At 48.0% G+C, this 14,140-nt stretch overlaps 1 protein-coding gene across 6 annotated transcripts; it reads right to left on the bottom strand.

Annotated features, from left to right (window-relative positions):
- Positions 1 to 2,031: 2,031 nt before the first annotated feature.
- Positions 2,032 to 8,074, bottom strand: LOC109760407 (mitochondrial outer membrane porin). Of its 6 annotated transcripts, none has more exons than XM_040392809.3 (13): positions 7,894 to 8,074; positions 7,766 to 7,821; positions 7,387 to 7,661; positions 7,191 to 7,313; positions 6,176 to 6,346; positions 4,543 to 5,076; positions 4,338 to 4,406; positions 4,201 to 4,259; positions 3,931 to 4,113; positions 3,760 to 3,849; positions 3,446 to 3,681; positions 2,755 to 3,052; positions 2,032 to 2,488 (listed from the first exon to the last, which is right to left on the bottom strand). In XM_040392809.3, the coding sequence occupies exons 9-12, from the start codon at positions 4,057 to 4,059 to the stop codon at positions 2,755 to 2,757; spliced, it is 753 nt and encodes a 250-aa protein (XP_040248743.1). In that variant the 5' UTR covers positions 4,060 to 4,113; positions 4,201 to 4,259; positions 4,338 to 4,406; positions 4,543 to 5,076; positions 6,176 to 6,346; positions 7,191 to 7,313; positions 7,387 to 7,661; positions 7,766 to 7,821; positions 7,894 to 8,074; the 3' UTR covers positions 2,032 to 2,488. The 6 variants fall into 5 exon arrangements, 3 of the variants coding, with proteins under 3 accessions (XP_040248743.1, XP_073359237.1, XP_073359238.1); XM_073503136.1 differs by having other exon boundaries at positions 2,032 to 2,491; XM_073503137.1 differs by lacking the exon at positions 2,755 to 3,052 and having other exon boundaries at positions 2,068 to 2,488.
- Positions 8,075 to 14,140: the final 6,066 nt, after the last annotated feature.

Here is a 14,140-nt window from a genome sequence, read left to right on the forward strand (position 1 = left end):
TCCCTCGTAAAGAAATATAAAAGCGTTTAGATTTGTACATTTCATGGAGCGTGGCACAACAGTCTTAGTTGACATGGCACGAGGAAACACAAAATAACAATGTTGAGAATACAGAAGGAAAAAAGTCAATCAGAATTCCGATTATACTGATATAAATCTGATGTGGGTCATAAATGCTAGAACTAGAACAGCAAAGACCGAAGAAAGTTTCACAAATGACGGTAACTGAATTTGTCCCATGTCATCAATAGGGTTATTGTTACTGAGATATACTTTTTTTAGCAACATAAAAAGACGCAACTAGCCAACATCATACTGAGAGCAAAGCTAATAGAATAGCCTGCTGCCGGCTTTACACTAGTACCACGTCAGCTATATAGCCAACGCATATAATAAACTGGTTGTAGGTTAGCTGTAGTCTTTAATGTTTGGATGAAGAAAAATGCAAGGAAATGAATAGTGATTGGCTGCATGCATGCTCTGCCCTGCTCGCCAGCTGCATGCAGGGTCAATTTCATCGTAGCTTGTGTTATCGCGCAATGGACAAGCACTGGCTCTGTTCTCTCTCCTGCGTTCTCTCTCTTCCACATAAGATTTTGCTGATTTGTAACATCTTATAGTCAGCTGACAAGGATCTATTAGACTTGCTCTGAAAGAAGCATAACTAGGGTGTTATCTGCAGTTCAGCACAGGTGTTTTACATCATAAGCTCTGTTAGCTGAAGCATGTATTTATGTGAAAAACCACCTAGTCGCTAATTATTTGCAAAAGCTTGCAGAAAACACTGATAACTCGCTTTGCGACGTTTGAAAGTGTTTCCGACAGGTGGGGCCCACTTGACTTGGCAAAAAAATCGCCACGTGGACGTTTCTTCTTGCTTCTCCTATCTCCCCCTCTCTTACACATTGCATCAAACAGGTTGTGGGCGTTCACTCGGATGGGTCGGCTCCTTGCCGATCGACCTGGAGGACGGCGTTACATGCGTGGTGGCGCCACCAGAACCTACGTCACCTCCTCTGAGCCCGCGCCGCCGCCGGGAGGCGGGAACCCATCCCTCCTTCCCGACGCGCGCTGCCGCCCCGCCGCACGGGCGTCCATGGGAGGAGGACGAGAAGCATGACGCAGTAGACGCCGAGTGTCCTCGCTCCTACCTCTACGGCTCAGTCGCCGGCCTCGCGCGGCAATGAACTGCCGCTTCCCGTGCGTTCCGGGGCAGTGTCGCACTTGCTGCGGGAAGACGGGGCGGGCTAGCGCTCCAGGCTCACGCTCACCAGCGGAGGATATCGAGGGCGACGAGCTCGTCGATGCCGGCGAAAAGCACGTGCTCCAGAGCTTCACCGCCGGATCGTGCTCTAGAGCTTCACCACTGGCACGAGGAGATCGAGGCCGAGGCCGGTGACCTGCAAGTCTCTGCGAACTCTGCCACCACGGCCAAGCTCCGTCGGCGCGCCGGGAGGCAGGGCGACGCACGCTTCCTTTCCTCCGAGACAACTGGAGGCGCTGTGTGCGCGTGTTGCTTGCTACTGCAGCCTGCCAATTCTCTGTGCATAAGGAATCGATCCCGGACCGGAGCTCTTTCCTGGCCGCCGCGATGGTCAAGTCAGCTTATTCCAGTAGCCAACGGCAGCGTCGACGCGCTGCGCAGAGCCAACGCGGACGTTGTCGTCGCGTCCGTCGAGGAAGACGTACAGGTACACCAGGCCAACGTCGAGGCAAGGCAAGGAGACCCGGTGCACACAACCTGTTGGATGCAATGTGTTGTAAGAGAGGGCTTATACACACACTTCACAGCAAGCACAGTGCACTGGCGGTGGAATCCAGGCGAGGTGAGACAAGAGCTGTGTTATCGGGCGGCTCCGCCTCCAAGCCAGTGTTCATAAAATTTGAAAAACTTTCAAGTGTACGACAAGCTGTGTACTCTTTTAAAAACAAACATTTTCACTTATGTGGCTAGCATAGTGTTACCACATAAAAATGCCCGAGACAACATGGCAGTGCACCCGAACGACAACATGGCAAGACTATACAAACTCCACAAGATATGTAACATTGCAGCAACTTAAAATCTTTTCAAAACAAGCTTAGCATGTAGCACGTTCAGCATAACTGCAAATTTGGCACCACCAGGCTAGATGTTTGCAAGAGGAAACAAAGAACACAAACAGACCATCCATGAGCAACTTTCGGCAAGCAGAACCAACCTCGAGACCATCCGTGAGCTACTTCACAGGAAAACCTGTCCGTGAGCTAATTTACACAAGCAAAACACCCCAGGGTCGAAATCCCTCCGGGTTGAGTGTTCAGAGTATCTGTGTTTAGTGTGAACACTAATACCACAGCTGTACAAAATTAGCCTGGGGTTTGCTGACAACTACAGCATACAGGACCTTAGTAATTGAACACTTGCGTCTTCAGTGACTCGTATTGCCTACCATCAGCGATTCAGAAACGCTACCGCCAACTGCTTCAGCATGAAGCTTCCTCCAACCTGCTAAGAGCAAAAAATAGAGAAACTGGAAGGATTAGTACACTGTATATACTACGTCAAACACCAAATAATATTGGTGCCGAAAAACATCTGTACGCAAAGACATCATCAAACAACAAAGCAGCATGTACTAAAACTTTTGACGCTTAAGCAATATGAACCCAGCAGCACATTTGTACAAGCATATAATTTAGACTCAAATCATTATATAAAAATTATGTGTTCTGACTAAAGCATGCTAATACCAGAAAACAAAAGGCACCAACCTAAGGAAACAAAAATGACAAACCAACCCGAGGATATCTCCAAAAATCCTTTAAATCAACCTCCGATGCAAAATGAAGACTGCCTTTGCCAGCGAACTTCTTAGAGATAAGAGCATTGACAGTTTTATCATTACCAATACGCCCTTTGATATTCAAGGTGGGGTCAAAAGTGTGACCAATTCCGCCAATCAATTTCCATTGATTGGTCAGATAGCTATAGCTAGCCAGGCCACCTAATACAGTGCTTGTATTGAGAATATTGCTGCAGAAAGTATAATCAAACTGACCAGGTTGTTTACTGCAAAAAAAAAAAACAATAAGCTAAACTTCACATTCAGCATTGCACAGTGAAATATCAGAATAGGAAGAAAACAAAGAGATGATACAATAGTTTCACACCCTTCGGACAAGTTTATTACAGATGAAATATCAAATGACTACAGTAATAGCCAGAAAACAAAGAGATGATACAGTAGTTTCACACCCTTCAGACAAGTTTATTAAAGATGAAATATTTGATGACTACAGTAATAGGCAAAAAACAAAGAGATGATACAGTTGTTTCACACCCTTCGGACAAGTTTATTAAAGATCAGATGCTCATTAAAGAGTGAGTAAGAACAACTAGCTAGAAAAGGAAAAACAGTAATGGAAAGGAATTGGACATAAGCATATTGAAGACACAACTTACAAAGTTAGGCCAGCACTGAACAATTCAGCACGGACTGACAACCCAGCAGAAACACTGAACCATGAATTGGACTCGTTTATTTTCAATTGGCCCCCAAAAGCAAGGCTGTCAACACCTCCCAAACAGATATCCTGCAGGCCGCATAAGCTCGAAACAGATAAGCAAGGCATCCTTTTGTTGTTCAAACCAATGCTAAGAACAGACCCATGATAAGGTTGATGTAGCTGGAATTCAACCTACATTCCCAAGATAAAAGCATGAAAAATCTTAAACAAACCTATATAGTAAGATGCTATTAAAAAACTCAAACTTACTTTTGATTTTTTAAGAGAGTAGGGCAGATATAACATTGTATTCACATCAGGACCAACAAGCTTCTCCACCAATAACTGTGCAGAATTAGGCTGGTAAAAAAAAAGTTTATCAATCAAACACGAAAATTCAAACAAAAAACAAAGATTTTGAACCAGCTGGAGATGACTCACATCTTCCATATCAGGAATTTCATCGTCAGCCACACCATGTTCTGGGTCATTTACTGGAACATCTACAAGGTGATCGAAAACAGAAGCTTTGAAACACATGAAGGAGCCATCATTCTTGAAACTCAACATCAATTTCTTCACCAAGTTTTGGCTAGTTGTAAGTTCACTGCCACATATCAGAGACTGGAATAAAGTATTAAGCATGTTAGAGCGATGAAACTATAACAAAATAACACAAAAGAAATAGTAGCAGGTCCAAATAGTACTCACAGATTTACGATCAGAATTCCAAACATGGTTTTGGAGATAAAAAGGATCCCTGATAAGTTCTGAATCAAAATAGAATATCAATACACATTCAAAAACAAAATAAGTGCTGAAAATATTACGTGAAATAGGTCATTTACCTAATGCCTCTTTCCCGACATCATGAAAATATCCTGGGCCATCAGATTTAGATACACGGTACGCAGCTCCTACGATTTACAGTTTCAGTAAAGATCACTGACATTTACAGAGCAGCTACAAACAGCAAATTAAGACAACAGACTGCAGTTTGTATTGCGCTAACAGAACAGCTAAATAGCAAGTTATGAAAGATTTGTTTATTACCAGTAATGGTTATAACAGAATGGAATGAACCACCAAAAGCTATAATCTTCTCTGGAAGAGAACTAAAGTCTGGTAGGTCTCTTCTTCAATCCATCCAATGTAAAAATGCGGGTTCCATTTCGAGAGACGGCCCTTGAAGTATACTTGCCCAGCTCATCTATTTTGAAAACCAGGTCCCGTGCACAGTCTGGGCCAATCAGATTTCTTCTAAGAGCATCATGAATGAAAGCCTTGATTTCCTGGGTGGATTGTTGAATAACCTGCACATGCTCCGCATTTTTTGGCATTATCTTACCCCTCACACTGGTACTCTGACTGCTTTGAGGACTTTCACATGCATCCCTAGACGCAGCACCTAGAACAATTGCCGCTATGGTCTTCAAGCCTGGGCCACTGGAAGACTCCTGAGTAACTGGTGGGACAGTATCTTGGCACCCGTATTCATCCTCGACATCCTCAGCACAAGAACCTAATGCAGATTTCACTTCATTAAGAACACATTCAAGGTAGTTGTTTATCCTTTCAGATTCAGACCTGTTGAAGAGGGAAAAACAACTTTCCAGGTAAAGAAATAGACCAGAAAAAACACAAACAGTTACATAGTGACAGAAAAACACCAAATACAGAGCATATCAGGTGGGCACCACATGCAAATTATAGTTTGAACAGCTTTTAGACCATCAGCCTATAATGACAAAATATATCAGATAAGAAGAAACCAGAGTAGAGTACAACACTTCCAATCATTTTGGACAATGAACAAAATATTGTGACACGTCCTTGGTACTTTGGTGTTTAAACAAATTCAAGCATGCAAATATATTAAATAATACAGTTAAATAAAAATTACATAGAGACAGCAAAACACCGAATACAGAGTATTTTAGATGGACAGAAAACTAGTTGGAGATGGGCACCAGATGAGAACTGCTGTTATAAAAATCTTCTGAAAATGGAATATCAAATAGGAGTATAGTATATCAGCAGTAAACAGGGTAGAGTACAGTAGTTTCCAAAGTTGTGGATGATCAAAATACTGTAATTACTAAGACTTCATTTGTTTACATCCTTTGTTGCCTTGGTGGGCTTTAACAAATTCAACCATGCCAAGTACATTAAATAAACACAGATAAGCTAACAACCTAACGCTTCCCTATGTTAAGGGTTAAATAAAAACAGTGAAGCTAACAACCCTAATGTTCCCTCAGCTTTCCCCCTATGTGATCACTAGGACAGGTGGGTACTCCTAGCCCTAACCTAGCAGCATGTTTGGTTTGGTGGAATTTGAGGCAAAAAGAGTTGTATTCCTTTGTTTGTTTAGGTGGATTGGGTATTTAACACAGAAGAGCAAGGGGAATTCACGTGTAGAGGTCCCACATATCTATTAACTGTGGGAGGGCTTGTAATTGAGATGGGTTAAGGGAATTAGAGTTAAACTCCCATTCCCCTTCCATTAGTTTACCAAACAGGCACTGAGTTAAAAAGAAGCTTTAAACAGTACTGCCAGTTATGGCCTAGCAGAGAGGACATCCAGACTCGACCCTAGTTTGAGAAGGTACAGCAGAGAGCACATCCAGATTTCAAACCGCAGACAAATAGCAGGTGCCAGGATTTTGGAGGTTATAGGATTTACCTTGAGAGGTATCCCTCAGAGGTGACAACAACCCCCAACAACGGATCAAAAGTTCCCTGCCTCAATGGACCAGAAGGGTCGCCATGGGACTTGATCCCAAGCGCCACCAGCGTCCTTGTGTACCAGGGCACAGGGCAATCAGATTCCATGCCGTGGCCCTCCTTCCCAGATCTGCAAGGAATGGAAGATATCAGGGGGGGGGGGGGGGGGGGGGGGGGGGATTAGAAGGGTGAAATGGAACAAAAATCACTCCAGCCGTGAAAATTGATAACAAGCTTACATCACAGCAATTCATAAGCATAACAAATGGAGAAGCGCGATGTAAGAAATTATGTAATTCATCACACACCCTGTCACATAAATTAAACAAAAGCACTAGGAGCAATGAAATCCAAGACCAAGTTGTCAATTAAACAGAATATTTCACTACATGTAACATTACACTTGGAGCAGACCACAATAAGCCAACGACATACAAAACTTTACCTTGTATAAATGTCAGATTCTCTATCTGGCAATTAAACAGAACAACTGAACCATGATCTGGTTAAACACCTAGTTCATCCACAGATAAAAACAACAAGAGAATGGCAGGAAGAGCACTAGACCCCTATGATCAAACGCAACCCCGAGCTGCATTCTAGTGCAAAAACGACGAGATCCACTAGACATCAGACGAAATGCAACCACAAGCTCGATTCTAGTGCAAAAACGGCAAGATCAACTAGACATGAGATGAAATGCAACCACGACATGGATTCCAGTGCAGAACCTCGAAATCCACAACACATGAGATGAATCGCTACCAAGTGCTAGATTCTAGTGCAGAACGACGACGACAACCACTCGTTCTCAGATGAAACGCTACCACGTGCTTGATTCTACTCAAAACGACGAGATCACCAAGTCCATATCCATGGTCTAGGGTCAGAAAGCACCAATCCCAGAGTATACCGGCCCACATGGAGCAATATCGTCGAGAAACTGGGCGGGGAAAGGGGTTTCGCGATCTTACCGTCCGCGGGACGAGGTTGGAGCGGGCGGTGGTGCACGGCCCGTCGGACCTCCTCCTTCTCCTCCTCCACCCTCACCTCCTCCTCCCTCACCAGGGTTACCTGCTCCCGCCATTGGAGGCATCCTGCGAGTTCAACCGGGTAAGACGAAGAGAAACATGGCACCAAATCCGGGACGAGGAGGGGAAGAGGCGGCACCTTCGCCTGGCGCAGGCGGCGTTGGGGGAGAGGGGCGGCGGAGGGGAGGGGGAGGGGCTCGCCGACGGGTGCGAAATGGGGACGGGGAGGCGGTGGAAGGTGGGCGACTAAAACCCCAGCGCACACTGGGTGGGCGAGGAGGCGGCCGATACTCGGGGCCGAGTGTTTCGCAGGCAGGATGCGGCCCTCCATTGGGCTGGGCTGACGGCACGACTGGGCCGGCTGCCAGCGGCCCACTAACGGTGAGGTGGCCCGAGACGCGCGTGCGCGTGCGCCTGCATACACAGAGACAGAGGATGAACCCATCAGCCATCAGGTTACTGAAAAATCCCCATCTGTTCCAAATTAAAGATGAATTCATCATACAAAAAGGACAGACCCGAGTGGATCTTGACACGCTGGGTGATGCGTAATCCCCTTGGGCAAAGAATGGATCTGCAAAAATTCCATGGGTCAGTCAGTACCAAGGAAATCGATCAAGTTTGGATCGGTGAGGGCAAGGCTTACCACGGAGGCGGTAGATCGAGCCAAGATCCGTCTTATTCTCCGTCCCCGGTGTGGCGGGACGAAGGTCTCCCAGGTGAGTTGGGCTTGGGCGCCATGCCATGGCCGGCGTTGTTGCTCGTGTGCTTGAGAGAGAGGATAAGAGAGACGAGGGGGCGGCTCGGGTAGGGTAGGGTTGGTGGAGGGGAAAGAGGGCAGGCACCGAGCGAGCTTTATATAGGGCCAGGCAGCTGCGCAGATTCAGCTGAGCCGCCAGCTGATTCAGTAGCCTCCTCACTCCCTGGCCCACGCGCCAGGGAGAGACGGACCGCGGTTTCCTCCTCCTCCTCCTTTTTCTCGGGGACAAAAAACGATTTACCATTTGTACTGTAATTAATTAATTAACGCGGCGCTTGCAAATCTCGATTTCGAGTAGTAGTAATAACTGCCCGCCCGGTAGAAACGCTCTCCTCCTCAACTCGTAATCGTCGACGCGCGTTTACCTGGCACGCTGCCTTCCTCACTCCCTACTCCCTGGCCACGCGCCAGCGAGAGAGATTTCTACGTGGCCGCTGCAACAATTAGGCTGGTCATAGTGGGGAGTAACTTAGACTAGTGTCATATGCATGACCTTCATAATGCAAAGTAACATGATAGTAGTGTCATAGATGACTTCATTTATTAGCTTGTAGACTCATTTTGTCTTGGGAAGCGCTATGTTACAGTAACATAATATGTTACCACCTCACATTAAATACTTGCTACATAAGCAAAAAAAATTTGAAGTGCGCTATGTTACTAGCTAAGTTACTCACACTATGATACGCGTCACGCTAAAGGGTTTTTTCCAAGTCAACCTGGGAAGTTTGCCCCTTCCACGCTAAAAGATTATGATAAAGTTTGATCGTGTGACGCACGCCAGCCAAGCCACATACGGCAAGCGGTAGAAAGGTGGTACTACTACTATCACGTCAGGGCATGTACAATGGTCTTCGATAAGATAGTTTTATCTTAGATCTTGCATGTAATTTAGAGATGTCTACAATGGATCATCTCTTAGCCTTATCTTCAATAACTAGTTATTCCTAAAAACATGGTGAGACATATTGTGTTAAGAGATCATTTTTTGGCTTCTCTTAATTAAGAGAAGACAAGCCTTCTCTTATGATTTCTCTCTCCTCCACCTCATCATTTATCCTACGTGGCATTATTAAGATAGAACCATTGTACATGCCCTCACACGATCTACACCTCCCCTCAGAAAATTAAAAAAAAAAAGATCTAGATAGCCTGCTGGAAATTGTGAGGCCAACTCCAACGCGTCCAAGTGTTCCAATGAGGCCAACTCCCACACGGTCTGCCCAAATTTTGTCCAGTAAATATTTTTTTGCACAAGTAGAGCTAGTTTATGCCTCTCAGCCATATTCATGCCAGCATATGTGTCATACATGTTCTAAAAAAACGCGTCTCAGCCATAGTTCATGGCGGTATACTGTCAGCAGCCGGTATACATGTCGGCCTACAAAAAATCGCCTCTCGACTAATTCACCCATATGGGCCATAGTTCATGCCGACATTCAAAAAAGAACGTGTCTCAGCCATAGCTCATGCTAGCTCGAGCATCTCCTTTTGGTTCTTCTCGAACCTACCAAACCATCTTCCTTGGGACATCTTGCTCAAGTCGACCGACATGATCTTCACTTCCTTCGAAATTAGCGAGAGCTTCACCTCGTTTGATTTTGTCCGGACAACTCTCTCCTGGATCTCGAGCTTCTTCTTTTGCATGCTCTCCTCGATCTCGAGCTTCTTCTTTTCTATGTCAAAAGTATGTCTTCATTTGCTTTTGGCGCTTTCTCTCCTCCCTTGCTTCCTTTGCGTCATGGACCCATTCAATGTTTCTTGCAAGGCGAGTGTTGATGCATCACGCTTGTCATCCAATTGGAGTTGGTCTTCCCCCTCGATCGCTTCTCACCTTTGCTCTTGGTTCGGCCACCACTGAAGGCCCCCCACCTTTCTTTTAGGCTGCATATCTCTCCTTGAACTTTGGGCACTCGCAAAATCGTCGGCTAATAATAGGGTCAAGGTGAATGACTTGTTCGTATTTTGGGCCTTGAAGGTTTCCAAAGTTTGAAAAACGTGCAGATGAAGATGAAAGCAAGATCATTCAGATGCATAGGACAATGGCAAGTGCTCATATGAACAAGCGAGAAATTGTATACCGTGTCTTTGACACCAAGTACACTCACGGGCCGGCCGATGATGTTCTCAAGGGGGGCATAGAACTTGTTGGATGAAGGACCACCTCTTTTCGATTGAAACATCACCATGGTTGCTCTCAAACTTGTGCAGCTCAAACTTGAGACGCTCATGGAATTGTGTATGGAACCTCTTCCAAAACGGTGTTCCTTTTTTGCTCGGCGCCGGTCTTGGGATCTTGTCCAATTTCCATCCAAGCTTCGCAACTCAACATGTCCTCATCCACCATGCATCCTCCCATCCTCGCACTTTGCCGCCTCCTTTGTGCATTGGCTTGATGAGATAACTCATCATGAAACAATGGCTAGACGTCGATGTCGACACCATCTTCCTCTTCTTCGCCTTGGGTTTCTTGGTCATTGTTGTCGTGGGTGTCATCTTGGCCATGGCCATCGATGTCTTCTTGGATGTGCCCGTCAGTGTCTTCTTGGTTGTGGTCGTCGGTGTACTGGCCGTCGTAGTCTTGTCTCTAAGTCTCGTCGTCATCGTACGCTTGGCCACCTCGTTGATCATCTCATTCATGTAGTCGTTGTAGTAGGCCGGTTCGTCCGTCGACGGGGCCTGACGGGTTTCCCGCGCACTTTTTTCAAAGACATTGGGACTTGTTTGGTGATGAAGTGACAAGCATTGTGTTGTGGGTCTTAAATGGAGATGACTCGCCGGAGGAAATTAACAGAACATTCATCATTTTAATCCCAAAGATAGCTAGTCCAATAAATTTAGGGCAGTTTCGGCCGACCGGCCTTTGTAATGTGATATACAAAATCGCTTCAAAGGTTCTTGCCAATCGACTGAAAATTATTCTCCCGGAGGTGATTTATATTGAGCAGTCAGCCTTTGTACCAGGCCGTTTGATCAGGGACAATATAATTTCAGCGTATGAGTGTCTTCACTTTATGAGAAGGAAGAAGAGGAAGAGCAATGCTCACGTGGCACTGAAGCTTGATATGATGAAGTCTTATGACATAGTGGAATGGGTGTATTTAGAAGCCGTGATGAAGAAAAATAGCATATCACCATGTTTTATCGGTGTTACATCGGTTTCTTTCTCAGTTTCATTTAATGGGGGAAAACTAGATGATTTCAGGCCAACAAGGGGACTCCGCCAGGGTGATCCAATATCACCTTATCTCTTTCTTTTAGCAGCGGAAGGGTTATCTTGTTTGCTAAAAGCAAATGAAGCTAGTGGTCATGTTGGAGGGCTTCAAGTTACACCGCTTGCGTCGAGTGTAAATCATTTGTTGTTCGCAAATGATAGCTTACGTTTCTTTGGTTCTTTTAGCAGCGGAAGGGTTATCATGTTTGCTAAAAGCAAATGAAGCTAGTGGTCATGTTGGAGGGCTTCAAGTTGCACCGCTTGCGCCGAGTGTAAATCATTTGTTGTTCGTAGATGATAGCTTACTTTTCTTCGTTGCAACACTCGCCCAAGCAGAGAATGTGAAAAGAGTTTTGAAATCTTATTGTGATACTTCGGGACAAAGGATCAATAATGAGAAACCCTCTATCTTCTTTACTAAGGGGGTGCCCCAAACAAGTGAAGGAAGTAATTAAAGTAGTGATGCAGGTTCCTAATGAGACACTTTCGGAAAAAGTATTTGGGTTTGCCAACTGCTGTGGGTAGCTCAAGGAATGGAACTTTCAAGTTTCTAAAGGACATATTATGGGCAAGAATTCAAGGATGGATAGAAAAGTGTTTATCGACAGCGGAAAGGAGGTACTGGTCAAAGCAGTTGCACCGGCAATCCCTGTCTTTTTCAATGTCTTGTTTTAAGTTACCTCATGGATTATGTGATCATTTGAATGGGTTGATTCACTACTGGAATCAGCTAATTTGCCATCTGCCAGCTCTTTGCCGTCCGCTAGCTGACGGCAAAGAAGCTCTTTGCCATCAGCTACACATAAACAGACGGCAAAGAAAAGGCTGACGGCAAAGAAGCTCTTTGCCATCTGCCAGCTCTTTGCCGTCTGCCAGCGGACGGCAAAGAATCTTTGCCGTCCGCTGGCGGACGGCAAAGAGTGTGGTGGCCCCCACCCCCCGCTCGTTTGAGAAAATCCTAACGGCCCACCTCTTTGCCGTCGGCAAAGGCTGGCGGACGGCAAAGAGGGCACTTGCCTAACGGCAGGTACCCCCCGCCCGTTACTCACTTCGTCCTCGCCTCGCCCTTCTTCTCCCACCCCGCCGCCGCCGCCGCCCCGTCGCCCCCGCCGCCCCGTCGCCCCGCCGCCCCGGCTCCCCGCCGCCCTACCGCCCCGTCGCCCCCCCCGCCCCGGCCCCCCGCCGCCCCGCGCCCCACCGCCGCCCCGCGCCCCACCGCCGCCACGGCCCCCCGCCGTCCCGGCCCCCCGCCGCCCCGCGCCCCCCGCCGCCTCCTCCACTGCCCCGTCCCGGCCCCCCGCCGCCTCCTCCACTGCCCCGCCCCGGCCCCCCGCCCCCCATCCCCCCCGCCGCCCCGGCCCCCCGCCGGCCGGGCCCCCGCCGCCCCGCCTCCTCCATCGCCCCGCCCCGGCCCCCCGCCGCCCCGCCTCCTCCACCGCCCCGCCCCGGCCCTCCGTCGCCGGCCCCGCCCCGGCCCTCCCCCACAGTGAGCCCCTCCTCCCTTTTTTTCTGTTTTTTTTCTGTTTTTTTGTTTTTTTTTCTGTTTAAGTTAAGGTTTAATTAGTTTAAATAGTTTAGTTTTAATTAGTTTAGGTTTTTAGTTTAGGTTAGTTTAGGTTTAGGTTAAGTAGAAGGGGGAAGAAGAAGAAGAAGAAGAAGAAGAGGAGGAGGAGGAGGAGGAGGAGGAGAAGAAGAAGAAGAAGAAGAAGAAGAAGAGGAGGAGGAGGAGGAGGTGGAGGAGGAGGAGAAAGAAGAAGAAGAAGAAGAAGAAGAAGAAGAGGAGGAGGAGGAGGAGGAGACACCCCGAAGCCCCGACCCCGAAACAGCACCCCGACCCCGACACGGCACCCCGACACCGACACGGCACCCCGACACCTACACGACACCCCGACCCCCGACACGACACCCCCGACACCCCGACCCCGAGAACCCGACCCCGACCCCGACCCCGACCCCGACACCCCGACCCCGAGCCTGACCCGACACCCCGACCCCGACACCGACCTGGCACCCCGACCCCCGACACCGACACGACACCCCGACCCCCGACACGACACCCCCGACACCCCGACCCCGACCCCGACCCCGACCCCGACACCCCGACCCCGAGCCTGACCCGACACCCCGACCCCGACACCGACACGGCACCCCGACCCCGACCCGACACCCCGACCCCGAGACCCCGACCCCGACACGGCACCCCGAGACCGACACGACACCCCGACCCCGACACGGCACCCCGAGACCGACACGACACCCCGACCCCCGACACGACACCCCCGACACCCCGACCCCGAGACCCCGACCCCGACCCCGACCTCGACCCCGACCCCGACACCCCGACCCCGAGCCTGACCCGACACCCCGACCCCGACACCGACACGGCACCCCGACCCCGACCCGACACCCCGACCCCGAGACCCCGACCCCGAAAAGGTGTTCTTTGGCCTTCCAGAAGCCGACGGGGTCATATATTTGTGAATTATTAGTTAGGTCATATATCTTTCGATTTTGTTATGAAAAACATCATATATAATTGTGTTGATCGGGTAGTTTTAAATGTGCAGTTGTTTCATCACTGCGAGGTTTGGTGTTCGACGACCTCGCCGTGCGTTTGACGAGCTCTGCCCCTTCGTTCGTGGGTGAGCACAAATGACATGTCCTCCTCCCCCATTAATTATTTGATCTATTCCGATGAAACTTGATAGCTAGATATATATGTGTCTTGAATCATCAGTATGCGTAACCAATATGTGTCTCCCGTTCGAAAGCGTCATAGTTATAAATATGCATGCATTTGCATATTTATAACCTTGATTCTTTCGAATTGTCCAACGCTATCCATGGATAGCCCGAGTATGTTTAGATTGGGTTCGTTTTCCCATATGCTTTGCTCCGGATCCGACGCATAAATTTCGT

The sequence above is a fragment of the Aegilops tauschii genome, chromosome 1 (assembly GCF_002575655.3).
Source record: "Aegilops tauschii subsp. strangulata cultivar AL8/78 chromosome 1, Aet v6.0, whole genome shotgun sequence".
Taxonomy (NCBI): domain Eukaryota; kingdom Viridiplantae; phylum Streptophyta; class Magnoliopsida; order Poales; family Poaceae; genus Aegilops; species Aegilops tauschii.

Excerpts from the sequence above, each read along its gene's own strand:
- LOC109760407 (XM_040392809.3), bottom strand. The coding sequence starts at position 4,059 with ATGTTGAGTTTCAAGAATGATGGCTCCTTCATGTGTTTCAAAGCTTCT. Across the intron at positions 3,850-3,930 it reads AAATTCCTGATATGGAAGAT|CCTAATTCTGCACAGTTATT; the intron begins GTGAGTCATCTC and ends TTTTTTTACCAG. Across the intron at positions 3,053-3,445 it reads TTCAGTGCTGGCCTAACTTT|TAAACAACCTGGTCAGTTTG; the intron begins GTAAGTTGTGTC and ends TTTTTTTTGCAG.